This window comes from Phoenix dactylifera, chromosome 11 (genome assembly GCF_051530095.1).
Source record: "Phoenix dactylifera cultivar Ajwa chromosome 11, Ajwa_hap1_PhDact_Kaust_v1.1, whole genome shotgun sequence".
Lineage (NCBI taxonomy): Eukaryota > Viridiplantae > Streptophyta > Magnoliopsida > Arecales > Arecaceae > Phoenix > Phoenix dactylifera.
In genome coordinates this window covers 2,746,352-2,769,631 of record NC_143200.1, presented here as the reverse complement: position 1 = coordinate 2,769,631, position 23,280 = coordinate 2,746,352, and the positions used below count along the sequence as shown (strand labels likewise).

Sequence of the window (23,280 nt, the reverse complement as noted above, 5' to 3'; positions counted from 1 at the left end):
ATAAAAATATATTAATAACTATTTAAAATTAATCACAATATAAAAAAAAGTTGTTTAACTATTAACTAAAAACTCAACCCAATAAATAGTTTTAATAGCTATTTTAAATATTTAAAAATATTTTTAAATATTTTTAGATTGAAAAATATTTAAACATGGCTATAAAAATATATTATGAAGTGTTGTAATTTTAATAATTAGATAAGTATCCAAATATATTATAAATTGTAATAATTTTATTAGTTAAAAATAATTAAAAATAGCTATTTAAAATATATTCTGATTTTTTTATATTGAATTTTTAAAATCTCCAAATCTTAATATTCGAAATATCCGATTCTCAAAATTATACATGTTATACTTTCTCTTTGTAGTTTCGGTAGAACATAACACATATTTTATATAATTTTTTTATAAAATAAATACTCAACCAAATATAAATTATTCTAAAAAATATATTTTATATATTATTTTTTTGTGATCAATCAAATATATATAAAAAAAAATAAGACATCAACTACCCAAACGGATACTACAAGAATCATTCACAAATTTTACTTCATGGAACTAGGCGTGCTACTCACCTACTGAGACGCCTTCCAATTCCTCAAACCAATCAACCGGAAGAAACTGGGTTCCTGAAACTAATCCTGCCTGCATGCCTAAACCAACGAACAAGATTGATAAATTGCTTAACGGAGCACGTTCCACCAGACCCAAGCTCCCAACCGTCGCGCCCATATACCTCAAGAATACCCCATTCCACCACCCTAGTACTCACAATAACCACACAAGCGGGAACGAGCGTCCGGCCGGAGCCGGCTCGGGCCTCTCCGCCGGAAAAGGATTTGATTCAGGAATTAAAATCACTTCAGACCAAAGAAGAGGCTAACACCAAACAGGCTCCTGTAGTCGGCCGGAATTCAAGATAGAGACGACAATCCAATTTCACATTAACTGCAACTCATCACCTTCCACTTAGTCGGCCACTGAATCAAGCTCATAAGCACCTTAAAGTAGCAACCATTGAGGGTGAATACACCACCATCTCGCAGTGTAAGAATATTCACGGTACTGGAACCTTCAGTCGAGAAACCACAAATAACAAAAGCTTAAGAGCAGCTTGAGCCACGCTGCAAAAGCAGAGCCGATGAGAATGCCAAAGCAAAATTTTAATAAAATTTAAACATAGTTTTCCGCTTCAAATTAAGCTGAGTTTTAACACATCTCAAGCAAAATGGGGGCACACCTGACGCCCAAGTACGGTACTAGAGAAAGACTGAAAGAGAGAAACTCTTACAACACGCCACCAAACATTTATTCTTAAGACACATCACCGAACACCTACAGACCACCAACATCAACACATCAACGCCAGGGCAAGCATTCTACTTCTTGCTGTCCATTGTCCGGATCAGGTCAACAACACGGGAGCTGGAAAGGGGGAAAAAATTGACATATGTCTCAACATATTGGAAGTGAAAGAGAAAGTTAAATGCAAAATCCAAGACAGTCACTGAGAGATCAAGGTCCTGTCATTGGTCCATTGGTCCGGTACCGCGTAATGCATAAGTATAGACGACATTACCTGTAGCCCCATTCATTGTCGTACCAAGCCACCAACTTGACGAAGTGATCATTCAGAGCGATTCCAGCCTTTGCATCGAAAATGCTTGACCTGCATCATTTGCAACAACGCAATTAAAATAACATTTTTCAAATGCTGTGATCCATTCATCAATCGGAATGCAAGCAATTAGATCAACTACACCAATTGTTTCCGAACAAGATTTGAAGAATGGTAATACCTGTTGTCGCCAATGAAGTCGGTGGACACCAAGTCCTCTTCAGTATAGCCCATGATACCCTTGAGCCTTCCCTCAGACTCTTCCCTGTGGTGCACAAAATGAAACAAATAAATACAATCGCCCTCTGCTTTGGCTTTGGTTAGAGGATGCCAACAAGAAACCCGGGTATCAGCCAGAAGAAGAAGAAGAATATAGCACAAACAGATTCCTGGCATATGGCAGCAACAGAACAAATATAGCCTCTAATGCAACGGGGCGAATTAAAGCATATACCACTTTACTTCAACATATAAATTGCATCAACCAGAATGGGCAGGACATTAGCATCAAGCAGCCAATGAACTTAGAGAGGTTGTAGATTTTCTCAAGTAGACCAACAAATAATCTTGTCAAAATTTATTGGCTATAAAGACTTACTTGATAGCAGCCTTAATGTCCGCATACGTGGCTGACTTCTCGATCCTGACAGTGAGATCCACGACAGACACATCCACGGTTGGAACACGAAAAGCCATGCCGGTCAACTTTCCATTCAAGGCAGGAAGCACTTTGCCAACAGCCTGCGGGAACAACAACGAAACAGCAATATTGGAATTGTATTTGAAAGACAATTATATTCAGATTCAACATAATTTTACTTGTGGTGTATCAGAATGATCGTGTGAGGATATAAGGCTCGCATGAGCCTCCAATTAAAAAACATGCCTAATATTCTATTGAATGTATTCTCTCCCACCAAATAAACATCACTGCTCGCTCGGTCAAGAGGTGAAGGGAAACAATAATGCATCCTTCAATTCAACATGACAAAAATTCTACAAGCCAAAGTTTTCTTCAGTTACAAAGGCTTACAGGTGATCAACCCACGATCAAACAAACAAGGCAACCTGAATGAATTCATGGTCAGCCCAAGTAAAAACATCCAATTATACAGCCAAATTAACTATAGCAAAATAAAAATACATAATCTAAGGGGGGAAAAGGAAACCAACTTAACTAATAAAAACTATGGTGATCGAGAAAATTAAGTCATACCCAGCTTTATTACTTCCAAAATATTTGCTTTAGAAACCCAAAATTTCATGATTGTAAATGAAAGAAAAGAATAGATCAACTAAATCTGAACATTGGTATGCACTGATATTCCCCACATCCCAGGTATGTCCATCATCCCTAAATGAGAAAGCTGAAATAAAAAAGCAAATCTCCTCCAGGAGAAAATACAAAATGCATGAAGCTACACGCAGTTATTGATCAAAAGAAGTGATAGAATATATCAATGTTAGTAAAAAAATACCTTGGCAGCACCAGTGCTGCTAGGAATGATGTTGAAGCTGGCAGCTCGTCCACCCCTCCAGTCCTTGCTGGATGGCCCATCAACGGTCTTCTGAGTAGCTGAAGCACAGAAGAAGAAATCTTATCAAATTACAGCCATTGAAATAATTGCAACCCAATTAAAAAATCAAGCATATATTTCAAACAATATATACCGGTGATAGAATGCACTGTGGTCATCAAACCCTCAATGATGCCAAATTTATCATGGATGACCTATCATAATTCAACATTCAACATAATCAGCCATTTGACATTGCAGAGTACAAATGGATGATAAAAACAAAAAACCATAAAGGCAAAATATTACCTTGGCCAGAGGAGCTAAACAGTTTGTGGTGCAGCTAGCATTGGAGACAATATTAATGTCGGACTTGTATTCATGCTCATTCACACCCACCACAAACATAGGAGCATCTTTGCTAGGAGCAGAGATGACGACCTTCTTGGCACCACCCTGATGTTAAACAAGATTTGTCCAACAAGAATGATCAGCTGAATCTCATGATTTTCCTTATTAAATCATTTAAAAAAATAACATAACGGCATCTAAACAATGTACTCACTTTTTTCCCTCTTAAACATGAGGCAAAAAGAATAAAAATCTAGGCACAAGAAATATTCGCATGTTGAAAAGCAAACGCTGACTGAGCTCAAAAAATGCATTTTACTTTTATGCGGTGTTTATAGGGTGTCAAAAATGCAGTTTGACAAGCCCGGTAGCACTGAGAAAAAATATTTAACAAATTTCTAGATAAAACAGTAAAATTCACAACCTAGGATCTCAATACACCAAAATCTTGCAAAGAGCTGCTCATAGACCAACGTAAAACCATAAACACCATATCAAAGACCTAGATATCATATATCTGTTTGTTGTTTGAACATGCAGAAGAAAATCAACCATCCAGGGAAGGATATTAAAATACATGAAAAATCAGACCTATTTTGATCTATTACTAGCATGGTCAAATGATATAACCCAACTAGATAAAACTGATACAAATGATAAGAGTACCTTCAGGTGAGCAGAAGCCTTCTCCTTGTCAGTAAAGACACCAGTGGACTCCACAACATACTCTGCACCAGTTTCACCCCATGGGATCTCCTCAGGGTTTCTACACAAAAGCAACAGTTATAGCTACTCCTATTACCAAACCAAATCAACAAAGAACATACAAACAGAAAGAAAAATCGTCAGAAAGGGCAGCAGAGATCAGCCTACCTAATGCCAAAGACAGCGACTTGCTTCTCGCCAAAGAGAAGGGTCTTCGAGTCCTTGACCTTGATATCGTGGTGCTTCCACTTTCCATGCACAGTATCATACTTAAACATGTACGTCTACAGTTCATGACCCAAAAAACACCCACAAAAAATAAAAAAAGCTCATTAGATACAAAATTAGATGCTGCAACACAAACAGCCAAACTTCCATGATTACAGACGATTTGAATTCTCAAAAGTAGGTCGGATTTTTTGTTAAATAAATCAGAAGCCTCCGTGAAACACTACAATCTAAATAGAGCACGATCGGATCAGTAAACAAAATCCGAGCTAAACCTCCTGCATCACGATCTCCCACCTAAAACCGTGCCGATCGACAGAATAATCACATAACTATTTCTAAACAGCTAATCAAAGCGACGACGGATTAGAAGATACCAAGAATCAGCACGAATAGTACTAACAATCTATCAAAATAATCAACGTACTACGATAAAAATTCGACACATCAGACATCAGATCCGTAGATCAGTAAAGTTACAAAAAGGATTTCGCCTAATACCATGTAGTCAGTGCTGATGAACGGATCATTGACGGCCACAAGCTCAATATCACTGCTCTGGAGCGCAACCCTGGCGACCAAACGCCCGATCCTTCCAAACCCTAACACCATCGGAGCAGATCATAAGAAATCAAGACTAAAACCACAAACCAGATCCACCCAAAAACCCTCATCATCCAGATCAAAACCCTAAATCCACATAAAAATCAGCAAAAAGGGCTAGGAACCAACCGTTGATGCCGATCTTGATCTTCTTCTCAGTTGCTGCACAAAAAAATCACAAAAATAAGAAAAATCTCCAAAAATCAGAAAACAACGATCGAAGACCAAATATCAAAGAAGAAGAATGACGAGACAAGAGATCGAAGGGTTTACCCATCGCGATCGGATATCAGAGAGAGAGGGAGAGAGACGCTGAGGAGATAGAGAGTGTGCGAGAGACAACGGGGAGCGAGATGTGGAGGAAATGGTGGGTTTAAGATGCCAATATGAAGACCAGGAAAGGAAAGGTACATATGGAAACCAAGCGTTTCTCTAGAAGCTCAACGAATACCGCCGGTATGGACCTGAGCGGTCGGGTTCTGATATACCTTAGTCCTTTATATTAAAAAGTGGTCCACTAACGTGGATCGTTTTCTTTGATTGAAATTTGAATTAATCGGCCAATAAGAGAGAGGAATACAGTAGCAGTGGAGTTGCGGCGGCGCAGGAAATGGGGAAAACCGCCAAGGGAGGCGTGAGCCGTGACGCCGCTTAACGCGAGAGGCCGCGTGACGGCAGATTAACGTGGAGACAGACCAGGTCCAGTGGACCGATCCAAATCTCTGGGCACATGTACGGTGGATAACGGGAACTTCTCATTTGATCTTGAATTGTTTAAATACAAGGGGTGATGTGGCAAGTGACTATTGGACTGGTCCACTGGACCTGGTCCATGCAATAATTATACGTTAAGCTCGGGGAAGGAAGGAGGAATGCCACTGGATTTTGTGGTTATGCCACTTGATTCGCGGGATCCAAGAGGGAATCTTCTGTTTCTGGAGGCTTCTTTCCGGGGGGAGCCGGTGGTTTTGCGTGGGGGACGCCATTGCCATCTGCGACCGGCCGCCGCCCAAGGGTTTTGGTCTGCATCTAGGTGCGCCGCTGATGACCAAAATGCCCACAGTGTGACGGGACGAACCAAAATTGGACTTAATTTGAGCCCAGCCAACATTGTTGAAGCATTACTTTGAACTCAGCCCATCCAAGCTTATATTTGACTTGATTATGTTAAAGTATTATTTTCTGCAGTTTCAATTTGTTTTGATAGTTTTAATTATAGTTGGAAAAAAAAAATCATAGAACGAGTGAATAAAAATAAAAAAGTTGACTACATCCAAAAAAAATAAAAAATAAAAAATAAAAAAGAAGTTGACTGATAGGAGAATGGGCAGTCTCATGGATCTCCCAAAAGACCCTACTCGAGTGCTAATCAATAAAGGTGGCGACCCAGTCAGCAACTCTGTTCGTCTTTTGATAGATAAGAGCGGCCCGAAATGCGCCGCATTCTTTCATCAACCTACAGATATCCTACAAAAGTGAGTGCCCATTGCCGATCCTATGTTATCCTTCAAGGTGAATGCTATCCGCTCCCAAAACAAGCCTTGCATAGATAAGACCTTCCCAAGTAGCTCTCAACTTTACTCTAGGGATGGAAGTATTAAAAATGCGTCAACTCCCAGCCGCGACAAATCTAGAATCATGACCCCTTATCACAAAATTAGCTCATCCCTTGCTATCGCCATCGGTCAAAGTTCACCATGAGAAAGCTCAGAAGGTGGGAGCTCCTAGGAGATAAAGATCATCCGAGTCACTGTAAAAGCTGAATGAGAGTTTCGGATGTCCTTTGTCATCCCAAGTGCAACATAAGAAAGAGGCTGGGTGATTTTAATAGCGTGCAGTAGAGCCCTGTTAACCACAGTTCTCAGATGCTGCCTTTTGTTTTTGAAGATTTGGACGTTTCTGTCCAACCAGATGTGGAAGGCCATGCAAGCGCACCTAACACCCCGAGCAATAGTAGTAAGGCTCCTTATGGATCCCTTCAAGTAGCCAAGAAAAGCTTCAACCGAAGATGTGGACAGCAAAAAGCTCGAGACAACCCCGACACCTCTCCAAACCTGAACCGCCCATGGACATCCAAACAAAACATGGACGATGGTGGCGAGCGATAACAATGATCACCTTTTTATGAATGACTTTATTTTTTTATTTTTTTTTTTTATACTACCATGTATCTATCTCAATATTCTCATCCGAACATGCTCATCTTATACATAATGTTAAAGACAATGCTTAAACATTATTTATGGATGCAACCAATAGATAAATTAATAGAAGATGAAGAGGCAATTGCTCTTAAATTTCAAGACACAAAGCAAATCAACCATTATACGAATTAGATTTCGGTACCGAAAAGTTGATGCATACTAATGATTTTGCATAATTTATCTTCCCTTTAAGATTCTGAATGCCCAACAATTAGGAAGTAAATTCTAGCCGTTAGCCTTTAGATGATTAATATTTTCAAGTAAGTTCCACTAGTTGAAACTTTAATTCATCATTATTTAGCTTTATTGGCAACAAAGTTAGCACTCGATAGAAAAGAACTTCGTATGGTAGTAATTAGTATAGCAACACTCAATGCAAGCGTGATGAACCACTGTGGTCTTAAAAGGACAACGGAATCAACTATTTTTGAGTGAATTTAGATCTTTTTTATGGTTGAGACATAAATATTCGAGAAGGTCTTTAGACTCTATTTAACTTTTGTACAACTATTATTGGAACTTTGATATTGTACTTATTTTTTACTTAAGTTTTGTAGACATTTTACTTGAAGTTTTTATTCATCTATGCATTGCATTCAAAGGAATGTACTTAATTAACTAAATTACATTTTTCATATTTCACATATTAGTATCTGTGCCTAATATTTTCTACTTTTGTTTTGCATGTGCTTGAAGATGGTCGCTTTTTTTTTCAAAATATATCATTTTTTTTAGAGTCAAAAGATATCTTTGACCAAGCATCTAAAGAAATATAAATATACTATACAAAGAGATGAACAATTACCCGTAGTATGGTGTCATTGACTAATAAAAAAACATGTCATTTAGTTAATTAATGATCATAAAGTGATGATAAAAATAATTGTTAATGTTAGGTAATTTGAATAATTATTATGAATTTAAATTAATGATATACAATTCTGAACTAAACTTAGTTAAAAATCTATATTATTCAATAATTAAATTTAATGATTGGTCATTATTGGGTTGACCTAGTTGAGAAGATACAATTAATATTATTGGTTAGAGGAAGTATATGTTTAGTTATTATAATACTTATACTTTCCTTAATAGTTTTTATATACTAATAATAAATTTAGGTCAGACACCCCCTCATGTCCATATATAAAATGGTTGATGGAGATGGGAGCAGGAAGGAAAAGAGACAAGGCTTTCTCTTCCCTGCATTTTGGCTGTTGTCCCCTGTCCACCATCACCTGCAACTCCAATGGCTTCTCCCACCATAAGCAGATGGTTGAAGCCTGAGATGATCCGGTCGAATAAATCTTTAACAACTCAAAATATCTAGGGTTCCTCATCTACTCGTCGAGCGTCCCGTTTGGTGTTTTTCACCTTGGAGCCCCCACCCCCGAGTTTCCTCAAAGTCAATTTCGATGGATGCGTCCTAGATGAAGATAGAAGGGGTGGGACGAGCTTTATTGTCAGAGGCTCGGACTCCAAGATGATTGCTGCTAGGGGTTACCACTTGTTTGACACCTCAGTGCCAGAGTCGAAGTTGAGAGCGGCCTGGGCAGGATTGTGCTATGTTCGGCATGCTCTGCAGAGGAGAGAGGTTCTTCTTGAGGGTGACTCTACGACGGTCATTGGATGGATCCTGCAAGGGTTCCGGAGGGAGGGGGGTCGGTGATTACCATCCGCTACTGAGAGATATCCGAACTATGGTTTGTGGTGGAATGGTGGTTTAGGCGAAGCACATGTTTAGAGAGGCTAATAGTGCTGCAGATTGGGTGGCCTCTTTTGTTGCCGACCACTTGGAGGACCACCTCTGGATAGGAGAAGCGGAATTGCCCAGTGCACTCCATGATGTACTGTTTTTTTTATTTACTTGGTTGTATCCGTACACGTTATGTATGATACTCCTACTTTCAGCACACAAAAAAAAGCCCGAGGTGATCATTGTTATCGATTGCCAACCATTTGTTCTTTTGTCTGAACCAGATTACTATCTCCTAACATCGTCGGTTGGTCGGAGAGCTAGAGGATTAATTTGGAACAAATTAGAAATACGAAGAAACGGTTCGAAACGTTTTAAAGCCGAGCGGGTGTTCGTGGAACATGCCCTAAATTAAGGGTAGTGGCCTATCGGTCTCATCTTTACTGCCTTCTCGGCCTTCGCATCAAATACTGGAGAACTCTGTGAGGATTCACTTCTCCACGAGTCATGTGATTTAAAACAATTGTATGGTTTAAACATAAAATGTAATAAATTAGAATTTGTTTTAGAACAAGAAAAAACCATAACACATAGGTGTCTGTTAAGCAACAATATTATTGTTTGTACTTTATAGAAAAATGATAAAATAACAAACATTTCTCGCAGTCGGAAAGAACGGGGGGTTCAACACCTAATTAAGCATGCATGGTTAAAGCTTGGCCCAGAGAAGTAGGTAGCAGGTCCTATATGGCCACAAATTTCAGCAACTTGAACCTGTCTCAAGGCTGTTTCCCAGGACAGGAATGGTTCTGGCCCAGTGATTTGCACGCAAATAAACAGTCCAAGGACTCGTTTGGTTCCGAGCTTAGGTAACAAGCCCAATAGCGACTCGATTAGTAGCTATTTTTAACAGTTAATTTTAAACTGTTCAAAATATATCGTTAAAAAATTACTACAATATAAAAAGGTTATGATAATTTTAATATAAAAATATATTAATAACTATTAAAATTACAATATAAAAAATAGTTGTTTAACTTTAACCAAAAACTCGGCCCAATAAATAGTTTTAATAGTTATTTTAAATATTTAAACGTATTTTTAATTATTTTAAGATTAAAAAATAATTAAACGTGTCTATAAAAATATATTATGATAATTTTAATAGTTAACAAGAATTAAAAATAGCTATTTAAAATATATTCTGATCTGTTTGATGTTGAACTTTCAAAATCTCCAAATCTTGATATTCCAAGTATCTGATTCTTTATGCATGTGATACTTTCTCGTGATAATCTCTGCAGAACACAACATATATTTTATGCATGTTCCGCCACACGGACGAGCCCCTCACCCAAGCTCCCAACTGCCGTGCCCATAAACCCCCAAGAATAACCCGTTCCACTACCCAGTACTCGAAATAACTATACAAGCAGGAACGAGCGACAGGCCGGAGCCAGAACGGGCCTCTTTGCAGGAACGGGCTTTGATTCGAGAATTATAATCTAGGCCACTTCCGACCAAAGAAGCGGCTGCTCCCAGACGGAAAACCGGGGAACCAAACAGGCTCCATCGGTCATCAGTCAGTCGACAACATTGTCACTGAAAATAAAAATAATAATTTTTGGCACTTTATGCGATCCATACCGATCAGAGTCCATAATTCTAATATTATAATTTTTATAAAAATACTTAGTAAATTTCAAAAAAAATATATGCGCCAGTTCTTTTAAAAATACTTTCAATCATTAAAATTTTAGTCAACCTAATTAGAATATTTTATTTGAGTCTTAATTAATTGTGAGCATATATTAACTTATGTCACTTTGCAACTATGATAAAAACTATTTTGATAAACTTTGATTAAATAAATTTTTAAAAATTATTATTGTCCATAGTCTTACAGATATGCGGCATCTATTTCACCCCAAATTCGGAGGTGACATAAAGAAACTGTTACAACACGTCATCAAACATTTATTCTTAAACACATCACCGAACACCTATTGACCACCAACATCAACACATCAACGCCAGGGAAGCATTCTACTTCTTGCGGTCCATTGCCCGGATCAGGTCAACAACTCGTGAGCTGGAAAGAGGGAAAAATTGTCATATATCTCATAATATTAGAAGTAAAAGAGCAAGCTAAATGCAACCCAAGACGGTCACTGTCCATCGGTCCATTGGTCCGGTACCGCATAATGCATAAGTAAAGAAGACATTACCTGTAGCCCCATTCATTGTCGTACCAAGCCACCAACTTGACGAAGTGATCATTTAGAGCGATTCCAGCCTTGGCATCGAAAATGCTTGACCTGCAACATTTGCAACAGCGCAATTAAAATAACATTTTTCAAATGCTGTGATCCATTCATCAATCGAAATGCAAGCAATTAGATCAACTACACCAATTGTTTCCGAGCAAGATTTGCAGAATGGTAATACCTGCTATCACCAATGAAGTCGGTGGACACCAAGTCCTCTTCAGTATAACCCATGATACCCTTGAGCCTTCCCTCAGACTCTTCCCTGTGGTGCACAAAATAAGACAAATAAATACAATCGTCCTCTGCTTTGGCTTTGGTTAGAGGATGCCAATAAGAAACCAGGGTATCAGCCAGAAGAAGAAGAAGAATATAGCACAGAAAGATCCCTGGCATTAGGACAGGACAAATATAGCCTCTAATGCAACAGGACGAATTAAACATTAAAACTGCATCAACCAGAATGGGCAGGACAATAGGATCAAGCAGCTAATAAACTTAGAGAGGTTGTAGATTTTCTTAAGTAGAACAACAAATAATCTTGTCAAAATTTATTTGCTATAAAGACTTTACTTGATAGCAGCCTTAATCTCCGCATACGTGGCTGACTTCTCGATCCTGACAGTGAGATCCACGACAGACACATCCACGGTTGGAACACGGAAAGACAGGCCGGTCAACTTTCCATTCAAGACAGGGAGCACTTTGCCAACAGCCTGTGGGAACAACAAAACAGCAATATTGGAATTATATTTGAAAGACAATTATATTCAGATTCGACATAGTTTTACTTGTGGTGTGTAAGGATGATCGTGTGAGGATATATGGCTCGCATGAGCCTCCAATTAAAAAACATGCCTAATATTCTATTGAATGTATTCACTCCCACCGAATAAACATCACCGCTCGCTCGGTCTAGAGGTGAAGGGGGAACAACAAAACAGCAATATTGGAATTATATTTGAAAGACAATTATATTCAGATTCGACATAGTTTTACTTGTGGTGTGTAAGGATGATCGTGTGAGGATATATGGCTCGCATGAGCCTCCAATTAAAAAACATGCCTAATATTCTATTGAATGTATTCACTCCCACCGAATAAACATCACCGCTCGCTCGGTCTAGAGGTGAAGGAAAACAATAATGCATCCTTCAATTCAACATGACAAAATTCTACAAGCCAAATTTTTCTTCAGTTAAAAAGGCTAACAGGTGATCAACCCACGATCAAACATACAAGGCAACCTCAATGAATTCATGGTCAGCCCAAGTTAAAACATCCAATTATACAGCCAAATTAACTATAGCAAAATAAAAATACATAATCTAAGGGGAAAAAAGGAAACCAACTTAACTAATAAAAACTATGGTGATCGAGAAAATTAAGTCATACCCAGCTTTATTACTTCCAAAATATTTGCTTTAGAAACCCAAAATTTCATGATTGTAAATGAAAGAAAAGAATGGATCAACTAAATCTGAACATTGGTATGCACTGATATTCCCCACATCCCAAGGTATGTCCATCATCCCTAAATGAGAGCTGAAATAAAAAAGCAAATCTCCTCCAGGAGCAAATACAAAATGCATGAAGCTACAAGCAGTAATTGATCAAAAGAAGTGATAGAATATATCAATGTTAGTGGAAATACCTTGGCAGCACCAGTGCTGCTAGGAATGATGTTAAAGCTGGCAGCTCGTCCACCCCTCCAGTCCTTGTTGGATGGCCCATCAACAGTCTTCTGACTAGCTGAAGCACAGAAGAAGAAATCTTATCAAATTACAGCCATTGAAATAATTGCAACCCAATTAAAAATCAAGCATATATTTCAAGCAATATATACCGGTGATAGAATGGACTGTGGTCATCAAACCCTCAATGATGCCAAATTTATCATGGATGACCTATCAACATTCAACATTCAACATTCAACATAATCTAATCAGCCATTTGTCATTGCATAGTACGAATGGATGATAAAAACATAAAACCATAAAGGCAAAATATTACCTTGGCCAGAGTAGCTACACAGTTTGTGGTGCAGCTAGCATTGGAGACAATATTAATGTCAGATTTGTATTCATGCGCGTTCACACCCACCACAAACATAGGAGCATCTTTGCTAGGACCAGAGATGACGACCTTCTTGGCACCACCCTGATGTTAAACAAGATTTGTCCAACAAGAATGATCAGCTGAATCTCATGAATTTCATTATTAAATCATTAAAAAAATAACATAATGCCAACTAAACAACGTACTCTGACTTTTTTCCCTCTTGAACATGAGGTAAAAAGAATAAAAAAATCTAGGCACAAGAAATATTCGCATGTTGAAAAGCAAACGCTGACTGAGCTCCAAAAATGCATTTTACTTTTATGCGGTGTTTATAGGGTGTCAAAAATGCATTTTGACAAGTCCAGTAACACTGAGAAAAAAATATTCAACAAATTTCTAGATAAAACAGTAAAATTCACAACCTAGGATCTCAATACACCGAAACCTTGCAGAGAGCCGCTCATAGACCAACATAAAACCATAAACATCATACAAAACACCTAGATGTCATATATCTGTTTATTATTTGAACATGCAGAAGAAAATCAACCATCCAGGGAAAGATATTAAAATACATGAACAATCAAACCTATTTTGATCTATTACCAGCATGGTCAAATAATATAACCCAACTAGATAAAACTGATACAAATGATAGAGTACCTTCAGGTGAGCAGACGCCTTCTCCTTGTCAGTAAAGACACCAGTGGACTCCACAACATACTCTGCACCCGTTTCACCCCATGGGATCTCCTCAGGGTTTCTACACAAAAGCAACAGTTACAACTACTCCTATTACCAGACCAAATCAACAAAGAACATACAGACAGAAAGAAAAATCATCAGAAAGGGCAGCAGAGATCAGCCTACCTAATGCCAAAGACAGCGACTTCCTTCTCGCCAAAGAGAAGGGTCTTCGAGTCCTTGACCTTGATATCGTGGTGCTTCCACTTCCCATGCACAGTATCATACTTAAACATGTACGTCTACAGTTCATGACCCAAAAAACACCCACAAAAAAAAAGTTCATTAGATACAAAATTAGATGCTGCAACACAAACAGCCAAACTTCCATGATTACAGACGATTTGAATTCTCAAAAGTCGAGGCTTTAATATCATATTGTGGAAGAAAAAGGTCGGATTTTTTTGTTAAATAAATCAGAAGCCTCTGTGAAACGCTAAAATCTAAATAGAGCACGATCGGATCGGTAAAAACAAATCCGAGCTAAACCTCATGCATCACGATCTCCCACATAAAACCGTGCGGATCGACCGAATAATCACATAACTATTTCTAAACAGCTAAGCAAAGCGACGACGGATTAGAAGATACCAAGAATCAGCACGAATAGTACTAACAATCTATCAAAATAATCAACGTACGACGATAAAAATTCGACACATCAGACATCAGATCCATAGATCAGTAAAGTTACAAAAAGGATTTCGCCTAATACCATGTAGTCAGTGCCGATGAACGGATCATTGACGGCCACAAGCTCAATATCACTGCTCTGGAGCGCAACCCTGGCGACCAAACGCCCGATCCTTCCAAACCCTAGCACCATCGGAGCACATCATAAGAAATCAAGACTAAAACCACAAACCAGATCCACCCAAAAACCCTCATCATCCAGATCAAAACCCTAAATCCACATAAAAATCAGCAAAAAGGGCCAGGAACCAACCGTTGATGCCGATCTTGATCTTCTTCTCAGTTGCTGCTCAAAAAAATACAAAAATAAGAAGAAATCGCCAAAACTCAGACAACAACGATCGAAGAGCAAAGATCAAAGAAGAAGAATGACGAGACAAGAGATCGAAGGGTTTACCCATCGCGATCGGATATCAGAAAGAGAGAGAGAGAGAGAGAGATGCTGAGGAGATAGAGAGTGCGTGAGAGACGACGGGGAGCGAGATGTGGAGGACATGGTGGCTTTAAGCTGCCAACATGAAGACCAGGAAAGGAATACAGTGGCAGCGGAGCTGCGGCAGCGCGGGAAATGGGGAAAACCGTCCCCGGTTGCCACGTCACCATCAAGGGAGACGTGATCCGTGACGCCGCTTAACGCGAGAGGCCACGTGACGGCAGGTTAAGGTGCAGACAGACCAGGTCCAGTGGACCGATCCAAATCTCTGGGCACATGTACGGTGGATAACGGGCACTTCTCATTTGATCTTGAATTGTTTAAATACGAGGGGTGATGTGGCGAGTGACTATTGGACCTGGTCCATCCAATAAGTATACGTTAAGGTGGTGGAAGGAAGGAAGAATGCCACGAGATTTTCGGTTGAATAACGGGTTATGCCACTTGACTCCCGGGATCCAAGAGGGAATCTTCTGTTTCTGGAGGCTTCTTTCCGGGGTGAGCCGGTGGTTTTGCGTGGGAGCCGCCATTCTGCCGTCTGCGACCGGCCGCCGCCTAAGGGTCTTGGTCTGCATCTGGGTGCGCCGCTGATGACCAAAATGCCCACAGTGTGACGGGAAGAAGCAAAATTTGACTTAATTTGTGCCCAGCCAACATTGTTGAAGCCTTAATTTGAACTTAGCCCATCCGAGCTTATATTTGACTTGATTACGTTAAAGTATTTATTTGCTGCTGTTTCAATTTGTTTTGATAGCTTTAATTGTAGTTGAAAAAAAAAATCATAGAACAGAGAATCATACTGCTCTAGCATGACCACATCCCCAAAAAAAAATAGAAAAAAAGAGCTGGACTGATAGGGGAATGGGCAGCCAGCCTCATGGGCCTTCCAAAAGACCCCACTCGAGTGCCAGGCAACAAAGGAAGCGATCTAGTTAGCAACTCTGTTCGAGCGGCCCAGAATACGCCGCAATCTCTCGTCAACCTACAGATGTCCTGCAAAAGCGAGTGCCCATTGCCGATCCTATGTTGTCCTTCAAGGTGGACGCTATCCACTTCCAAAACGAGCCTTGCATAGATAAAACCTTTCCAGGCAGCTCTCAACTCTACTATAGGGATGGAAGTATCAAAAATGCGTCAAACCCCAATCGCGATAAGTCTAGAATCATGACTCTTGATTACAAAACTAGCTCATTCCTTGCTGCCGCCATCGGTTAAAGTTCATCTTGAGAAAGCTCAGGGGATAGGGGCTCCTATGAGATAAGATCACTCGGGTCACTGTAAAAGCTGAATGGGAGTTTTAGATATCCTTTGTCGTCCCAAGTGCAACATAAGAAAGAGACTGGGTAATTTCAATAGCATGCAGTAGAGCCATGTGAGCTACGGTCCTCGGATGCTACTTTTTGTTGTTGAAGATTCGAACATTTCTGTCCAACCAGACGTGGAAGGCCATGTAAGCGCACTTGACACCTCGAGCAATAGTAGTAAGGCTTTTCATGGATCCCTTTAAATAGCCAAGAAAGGCTTCAACCAAGGACGTGGACTACAAAATGCTCGAGACAACCCCGACCCCTCTCCAAACTTGAATCGCTTATGGACATCCAAACAAAACACAGGCAATGGTGGTGATCGATAACAATGATCACTTTTTTTATGAATGACTTTATTTTTCTATTCTATCTTTTCTTATATCACCATGCATCCATCTCAACATTCTCATTTCCAATATGCTCATCTTATGCACAATGTTAAAGACAATGCTTAAACATTATTTATTGATGCAACCAATAGATAAATTAATAGAAGATGAAGAGAAAATTGCTCTTAAATTTCAAGACACGGAGCAAATCAACCATTACATGAATTAGATTTTGATACCGAAAAGTTGATGCATAGTAATGATTTTGCATAATCTATCTTCCCTTAGGATTTTGAATGCCAAACAATTAGGAAGTAAATTCTACCAGTCAGCCTTTAGATGATCAATATTTTCAGGTAAGTTTCCCTAATTGAAACTTTACATCATCACTATTTAGCTTTATTGGTAACAAAATTAGCAATCGATACAAAAGAACTTAGTATGGTAGCAATTAGTATAGCAACACTCAATACAAGCGTGATGAACCACTGTGGTTTTAAGAGAACAACTGGATCAACTATCTTTGAGTGAATTTAGATTTCTTTATGGTTGAGACATAAATATTCGAGAAGGTCTTGAGACTCTATTTTACTTTCATACAACTATTATTGGATCTTTGATATTGTACTTATTTTCTACTTAAGTTTTGTAGACATTTTAGTTGAAGTTTTTATTGTTTGCTTTGATCATTTTCTATATTCATCCGGGCATTACATTCAAAGGAATGTACTATTCAAGTATTACCTAAAATATGTACTTAATTAACTAAATTATATTTTTCATATTTCACATATTAGTATTTGTGCCTAATATTTTCTACTTTTGTTTTGCATGTGCTTGAAAATGGTTGTTTGTTTTTTTCAAAATGTATTCTTTTTTTTTTTTTGTAGAGTCAAAAGATATCTTTGACGAAACATATAAAGAAATATAAATGTACCATGCATTGTACAAAGGGATGAACAATTACCCGTACTCGTACAAATTTATTACTTGTAATAAAACAAAATTAGTGTTATTTACCCTTACCATTGTGATTACGTATTTTTGGTTATCACAAATTATAACTCTTAAAAATAATACTATTGTTATCTTCTAATAACATATTAAATATATAAATAAATGCTATTTTTAATTATATTTATTATTTAGAATTAATATGGTATCATTGACTAATAAAAAAACATGTTATTTAGTTAATTAATGATCATAAGGTGATGATAAAAATAATTATTAATGTTACATAATTTGAATAATTAATACAAATTATAAATTAATGATATACAATTCCTAACTAAATTTAGTTCAAATTTATATTATTCAATAATTAAATTTAATGATTGGTCATTATTGGGTTGACCTAGTTGAAAAAATACAAATAATATTATTGGTTAGAGGAAGTATATGTTTAGTCATTATAATACTTATACTTTCCTTACTAGTTTTTATATACTAATAAAAAGTTTCATATTATAAATTTGTGCCTTGCAACAGAGACTTCCAAAGTTCAAGGTAGTTGGTGGATGTTTGGCTAGGGATCCTCCCGCCATTTTCTCTCCCTTCCTTCGCATTTGAACTAAAAAAAAAAAAAATTGACGACCATCATGAAACCGTTGGGTAGTTATTCTGACCATTTCCCGAGCAACCAAATTTGGGTCAGACACCCTCTTGTGTCCATATATAAAAAGGCTGATGAAGATGAGAGGAGGAAGGAAAAGAGACAAGGTTTCTCTTCTCTGCATTTTGGCTGTTCTCCCCTGTCCACCATCACCTGCAGCTCCAATGGCTTCTTCCACCACAAGCAGATGGTTGAAGCCTGAGGTGATCATTGTTATCGATCACCAACTATTTGTTCTTTTGTCTGAACCAGATTACTTTTAGCTGCCTCCTATATTAATATTGTTTCCTTTTTTATTGCGATGTGTTACAAGATGTCAGGGATTGCGCAATCGTTAAAATTGTTCTTTCACATATGTACTACTTTGGTATTTCCTCACTTGTAGGTCATCACACATACTTTGTAGATGGTTCTTTTGGGCCATGTCATGATGAACCATTGCACTCCAACTCTTATAGTGCCCATTGTTATCTGTATTGTTGACTTGCAGCGAGTTTGAAACACGTGCCTTCAGATCACAAATCATGTTATACCTTTCTTTATGTAAATACATGTGAAGGGCCTACTTACTGCTGTTTGAGAATCCTGAAAATCTTATTTTTTGCAATTTTAATATTTAAATTAACAACTGCTTTTCCTCTATTGTCTTAGCCTAGTAGTGCACCATGAAGAAAAATGTATTAGTATGGTATTCACACCCTTAGTTTGACCAGCCACATCATCTCCATATGTTTCAGGCCATGCCATTATGACATGCTGCATTGTTAGCCAATGTTTGATCCTCTAGTTTCGCGACATTGGACTCACAAACCAAGACTTGGATTTAAGTTTCTGTGCTTGGAATTCTGTTTCAGAAGCAGTGCTGGTTGATTTGATGTTTACATTGCTCATCACCTCATGAAATACATGTGTGCATGCACATGTTTATGTGCATGTGCAGACATAAGTGCAAGTGTGCCTGTATGTGCATGCATATGTATGGGAACACACGTGCACAGAAATAGACGAATCCATTGGTGCTGGATAATACTACTGACAAGGAAACTTCAAAGGTTCTGAAATATCACCAACTTCATGTTTGTCTTCAGCAATGCTAATATAATCGAAAAAAGTGGAAAATGTTCAGCATGCCTACTATTCCATGCATGCTAACAAAAATATGAAAGTGCCATTGGACTAATCATTTTTCTACTTGGAGGATGAGGTCTCATGTTATTCTCATGTTTGAATCTGTAGGTATATCCACTCTTTGCTGCGGTTGGTGTTGCTGTTGGTATCTGTGGCATGCAGCTTGTACGCAACATCACCACCAATCCTGAAGTGAGGTATGCTTTCATTCTCCATATTTGTTTCTAGCCCCTGGATTAGTATCCATACTAATGGATGAAGCAAGAGGCCTGGATTAAGAATCCTAGTCTTGATGCCTTACCTACTTGAATAAAAATGCTCTTACTCATTTCTATTGTATTGGCTTCCTTTATGGTTAATCTGTTGCACTTCTCAAAGGCACAAATGCTTAAGTCTCAATTATTTCATTCTCTTTTTTTTAACAATGTCCTTTTCTTTCAAATTTAACTGATGTCCTTTGGCATAGGCTATGAGCTTCCAAGAATCTCTCCTGGTTAAGATTAATTTATTTTGCTCTGAGTTTCCTGATAGAAGTTTGGTCAGGTTATTGGGAAGTGGAGAAGTTCTTTGTGAGTAAAGATGTATAGATTTAAGAAGGAAAACTGCTTATGCGAGTTTGAGGGCATTCTAACACAGTAACATGATTTTGTAAGCCCAGATGAGCAATTTTCACTTTTAGACCCAGAAACATCATGTGGTTACCATGTCCACATGTAGGGAATGCTGGTTTCACCTTTGGACAGAGGAATCCAGGTATCTTGAATTGGTAACTTCCTTCCGGCCGAATTCACCTTTGCAACACGACATTGATCAAGTATATAAGTTGTTTATATGCCTATTGGAAAATTTGAGAGTGCACTGTTGGCCTGCATAACTGTACTCATGTACTTCAAATGAGAGAATCGACAGATGACTTTTCAGAACACATTCACAATCTCAACTTCTAGAAATAAGTAAAATAACTGATTCATTCCCTCGGACATTTCCAAGGCTTGATTTAACACATTTTTTTTTTTTGCTTTAAATTTAACACATTTTTTATAAACAGGTATCTGACGTTGCTAAATTAATCAGTTGCTTGGTTTTCAGATCTAGCTTGACTGTGTTAGGTTGTGCTATCACACTAGTGTACAGTAGATGGGAGCAAGGGAATAGCATCTACAGCTTGTTGAATTTTAACACTTCTGATCTTTCTAATAAAAAATCAATCACCTTCTTGTATTTTTAGAGCATAACTTGTTAAAATCACCACTTGTCCTAAATGCTTAAGCTGATAGGATAAGGTAGATTTATTTATATATTTTATATTTTCTTAGACTCCTCTTCACATGTGGGCCGGACTTTCCTTTAATGGGTGAGCTCAACATGTGAAATTTTTTAATAATAGGGTTAAAGAGTGCGGAGACAGGGTCGAACTCAGGACCTCTGCTCTTTTGGGACAAGTGGTGATTTTAACATAACTGAAGGTAAAAAAAAAAGAGCATATGATAGAATAACAATACTATATTAATTTTGTTGACAGGGTTACCAAACAGAACAGAGCTGCAGGAGTGCTTGATAATTTTGCAGAGGGAGAGAAATATGCAGAGCATGGCCTCCGAAAATTTATCCGCAACAAATCCCCTGAGATCATGCCCTCTGTTAACAAGTTCTTTTCAAATCCAAACTGAGAGAACATTTTGGAAAGCTCAGAAATAATAATGTTTTAATTTAATCATGTTGTTGCATTGGAGTAGAACTTGTTTTGTTGATAGGGCAATTATGCCTGCAACTGGAGTTCTGTATGATCTCTATAACGTTTGTCGGGTAGAGTTGTCGTTGGAGTTGTCTCTTTTCTGGATCAAGTTTTATTATGACATATAATTAACTTTGAGTATTTATATGTCCCCATTCGTTGCTTTTGGTTACTATTTGTTTGAGATTTATATCTCATTGGAAATTATATTTCTTTGGTTACATATAACGTGGAAAAGTCATGATTTCTACCACAACATAAGTGTAAGCATGGTGGGTGTTAGTTTTCATTATCTTGATTCGTATAATTTTGTTTGAATCACTAATCTTTGGACCACATTTGAGATTTCAGCAGTTATTCCATGCTGACTTGTGCTTGCAATTTGTTTGATTCGACTTGGCTTGACCCATAAGGATTTCCAGCTTGGTAGGTTGATGATTTTATGTTGATACCTTAAGTAACCATTTTACCATCAACAAAATAAGATACATGTCTAGGAGAAGAACCCTCGATAATCATGGATATAGTTTGAGTTCTCACATAGAGCAATAATCATAGACATGTAAAAGTATTGCTTAGTGTCAAACTACTTGTTCAAATCTGCCACAACCTTAAGAAATTAAGATATCTTCCTGATTTCTGTACTTTATACATTTGTTTTTAGTGTGCCTCGTTGATTGCAAGGTTTGAGACTTGATTTCAGAATCAATTAGGCTAGTGGAGTTTCAGTTTTGACAGTTTTGCTCCAAGTTTTGGTGTTTCAATCATAAAAATTCAGGAAAAATTAGGAAATGAACAAATTTAATATGCACAGATAAGAGGCCAAGAAAAGTTATGATACAGCGTTTAGAATATTTTGGCATGGGCTGAGATTACGTGAAGCGCTAAAATATTGACCAGTACCTTTCCCTTGAATCATAGTCTTTCTCTAGAAGAAATATGAAAGACTTACTGTAGTTCTTGGATCTGGCATCCGATGGTTTAATTCTGAGACTGGTCATGACATCATGCACCTCCATGCATCATAATAAAGATCCTGCTAATATGCATTATCAGAACTCGATCGTTTAGCCAAATTAATGCTGTCAGACTTGCAACTTCTATTTGCATTACTATGAATTGTATCAACAATGAATGCTCATATGAACATAAAAATTGTGTTATAAAATAGAATGTTCTTCATAAGAATTAAGTAATCCAATAAATTCTTTTTTAATCATTGTCCTGTATCACCTTTCATCTTGATCTTTGATTATCCGTTCTTGTTTTTTCTATATCTGCTGCTGTATATCCTGGTATGTATCCTATAATCTTTAGTCATTGTGGCTGCTGCTGATGTGAGTCTTTCATCACACTTTCTGCTGTCTTTCGTGCTGGAATTATGCTTCCAAAAAAACCTGAATGACTTCAGAATCTGGCATATCAGCAAGTATATATTTTCTGTGATATCCTCCACCTGTTTCAAGTGAATTCTGTGTCATGATGACACCTTGACCTGCTGAAGAACTCCATCACCAACTTTGAGAAGGCTGACGATTCATCTCTAGGAAGAACCCCAGGAGAATCAAACTTCAAAATTCTTCCTTCATTATAAGATTAGCAATTTGTTGAAATATTTGAGAAAATCATCAGTTGATTAACTTGAAAATTTCCATTATATTTATTGGTTTCCTGTGATTAACCTTCATCAAGTACCAGAAACAAATCGCTATCAGTGACTGGTATTCGGTGTGCCACTGTGATGACATTGCAGTTACCGCCTTCTTCTCTTATGGTCTTCTGGATAAAATCATCAGTTGCAGTTTCTATTGAAGCTATAGCTTCACAAGAATCTTCTCCTTCTATAGCAACACTCTCGCCGGGCAAACCAGCTGCCTCTGCCCCACACTCTAGTTTTCCCCATCTTCTGCAACTGCACCATACAATCTCATTTCTGTTATATGATAAGTAGAAGCTGAGGAGAAAAGAAGATATCATGAACATGTGCTCATTCCTTCAGAAAGTTTTTAACTACCTGGTGCTTCAAGCATCCTCTGG

At 37.9% G+C, this 23,280-nt stretch overlaps 3 protein-coding genes across 4 annotated transcripts; 1 reads left to right on the top strand and 2 right to left on the bottom strand.

The window, feature by feature from the left end:
* Nucleotides 1–1,151: 1,151 nt before the first annotated feature.
* LOC103715181 (glyceraldehyde-3-phosphate dehydrogenase 3, cytosolic-like) lies at nt 1,152–5,505 on the bottom strand. The gene is made up of 12 exons (XM_008802722.5): nt 5,305–5,505; nt 5,161–5,193; nt 4,930–5,030; nt 4,369–4,484; nt 4,162–4,261; nt 3,454–3,600; nt 3,299–3,359; nt 3,106–3,203; nt 2,226–2,368; nt 1,809–1,892; nt 1,589–1,678; nt 1,152–1,434 (listed from the first exon to the last, which is right to left on the bottom strand). The coding sequence occupies exons 1-12, from the start codon at nt 5,306–5,308 to the stop codon at nt 1,389–1,391; spliced, it is 1,023 nt and encodes a 340-aa protein (XP_008800944.1). The 5' UTR covers nt 5,309–5,505; the 3' UTR covers nt 1,152–1,388.
* A 5,273-nt stretch (nt 5,506–10,778) lies between these two features.
* On the bottom strand, nt 10,779–15,300 carry LOC103715182 (glyceraldehyde-3-phosphate dehydrogenase 3, cytosolic-like). The gene is made up of 12 exons (XM_008802725.5): nt 15,094–15,300; nt 14,950–14,982; nt 14,719–14,819; nt 14,130–14,245; nt 13,923–14,022; nt 13,212–13,358; nt 13,045–13,105; nt 12,853–12,950; nt 11,772–11,914; nt 11,380–11,463; nt 11,160–11,249; nt 10,779–11,023 (listed from the first exon to the last, which is right to left on the bottom strand). Exons 1-12 carry the CDS (start codon nt 15,095–15,097, stop codon nt 10,978–10,980), a joined length of 1,023 nt encoding a protein of 340 aa, XP_008800947.1. The 5' UTR covers nt 15,098–15,300; the 3' UTR covers nt 10,779–10,977.
* Nucleotides 15,301–18,239: 2,939 nt separating this feature from the next.
* LOC103715180 (uncharacterized) lies at nt 18,240–21,415 on the top strand. 2 transcript variants are annotated; one of them, XM_088706393.1, is made up of 3 exons: nt 18,240–18,487; nt 19,617–19,705; nt 21,031–21,415. In XM_088706393.1, the coding sequence occupies exons 1-3, from the start codon at nt 18,455–18,457 to the stop codon at nt 21,176–21,178; spliced, it is 270 nt and encodes an 89-aa protein (XP_088562519.1). In that variant the 5' UTR covers nt 18,240–18,454; the 3' UTR covers nt 21,179–21,415. The 2 variants fall into 2 exon arrangements, with proteins under 2 accessions (XP_088562519.1, XP_008800943.1); XM_008802721.5 differs by having other exon boundaries at nt 18,240–18,583; nt 21,031–21,388.
* Nucleotides 21,416–23,280: the final 1,865 nt, after the last annotated feature.

Excerpts from the sequence above, each read along its gene's own strand:
- LOC103715182 (XM_008802725.5), bottom strand. Across the intron at positions 11,464-11,771 it reads GAGATTAAGGCTGCTATCAA|GGAAGAGTCTGAGGGAAGGC; the intron begins GTAAAGTCTTTA and ends TGTGCACCACAG. Across the intron at positions 11,250-11,379 it reads GACTTCATTGGTGATAGCAG|GTCAAGCATTTTCGATGCCA; the intron begins GTATTACCATTC and ends CAAATGTTGCAG.
- LOC103715180 (XM_008802721.5), top strand. The coding sequence starts at position 18,455 with ATGAAGATGAGAGGAGGAAGGAAAAGAGACAAGGTTTCTCTTCTCTGC. Across the intron at positions 18,584-19,616 it reads GCAGATGGTTGAAGCCTGAG|GTATATCCACTCTTTGCTGC; the intron begins GTGATCATTGTT and ends TTGAATCTGTAG. Across the intron at positions 19,706-21,030 it reads ACCACCAATCCTGAAGTGAG|GGTTACCAAACAGAACAGAG; the intron begins GTATGCTTTCAT and ends TTTTGTTGACAG.
- LOC103715181 (XM_008802722.5), bottom strand. Across the intron at positions 1,893-2,225 it reads GACATTAAGGCTGCTATCAA|GGAAGAGTCTGAGGGAAGGC; the intron begins GTAAGTCTTTAT and ends TGTGCACCACAG. Across the intron at positions 1,679-1,808 it reads GACTTCATTGGCGACAACAG|GTCAAGCATTTTCGATGCAA; the intron begins GTATTACCATTC and ends CAAATGATGCAG.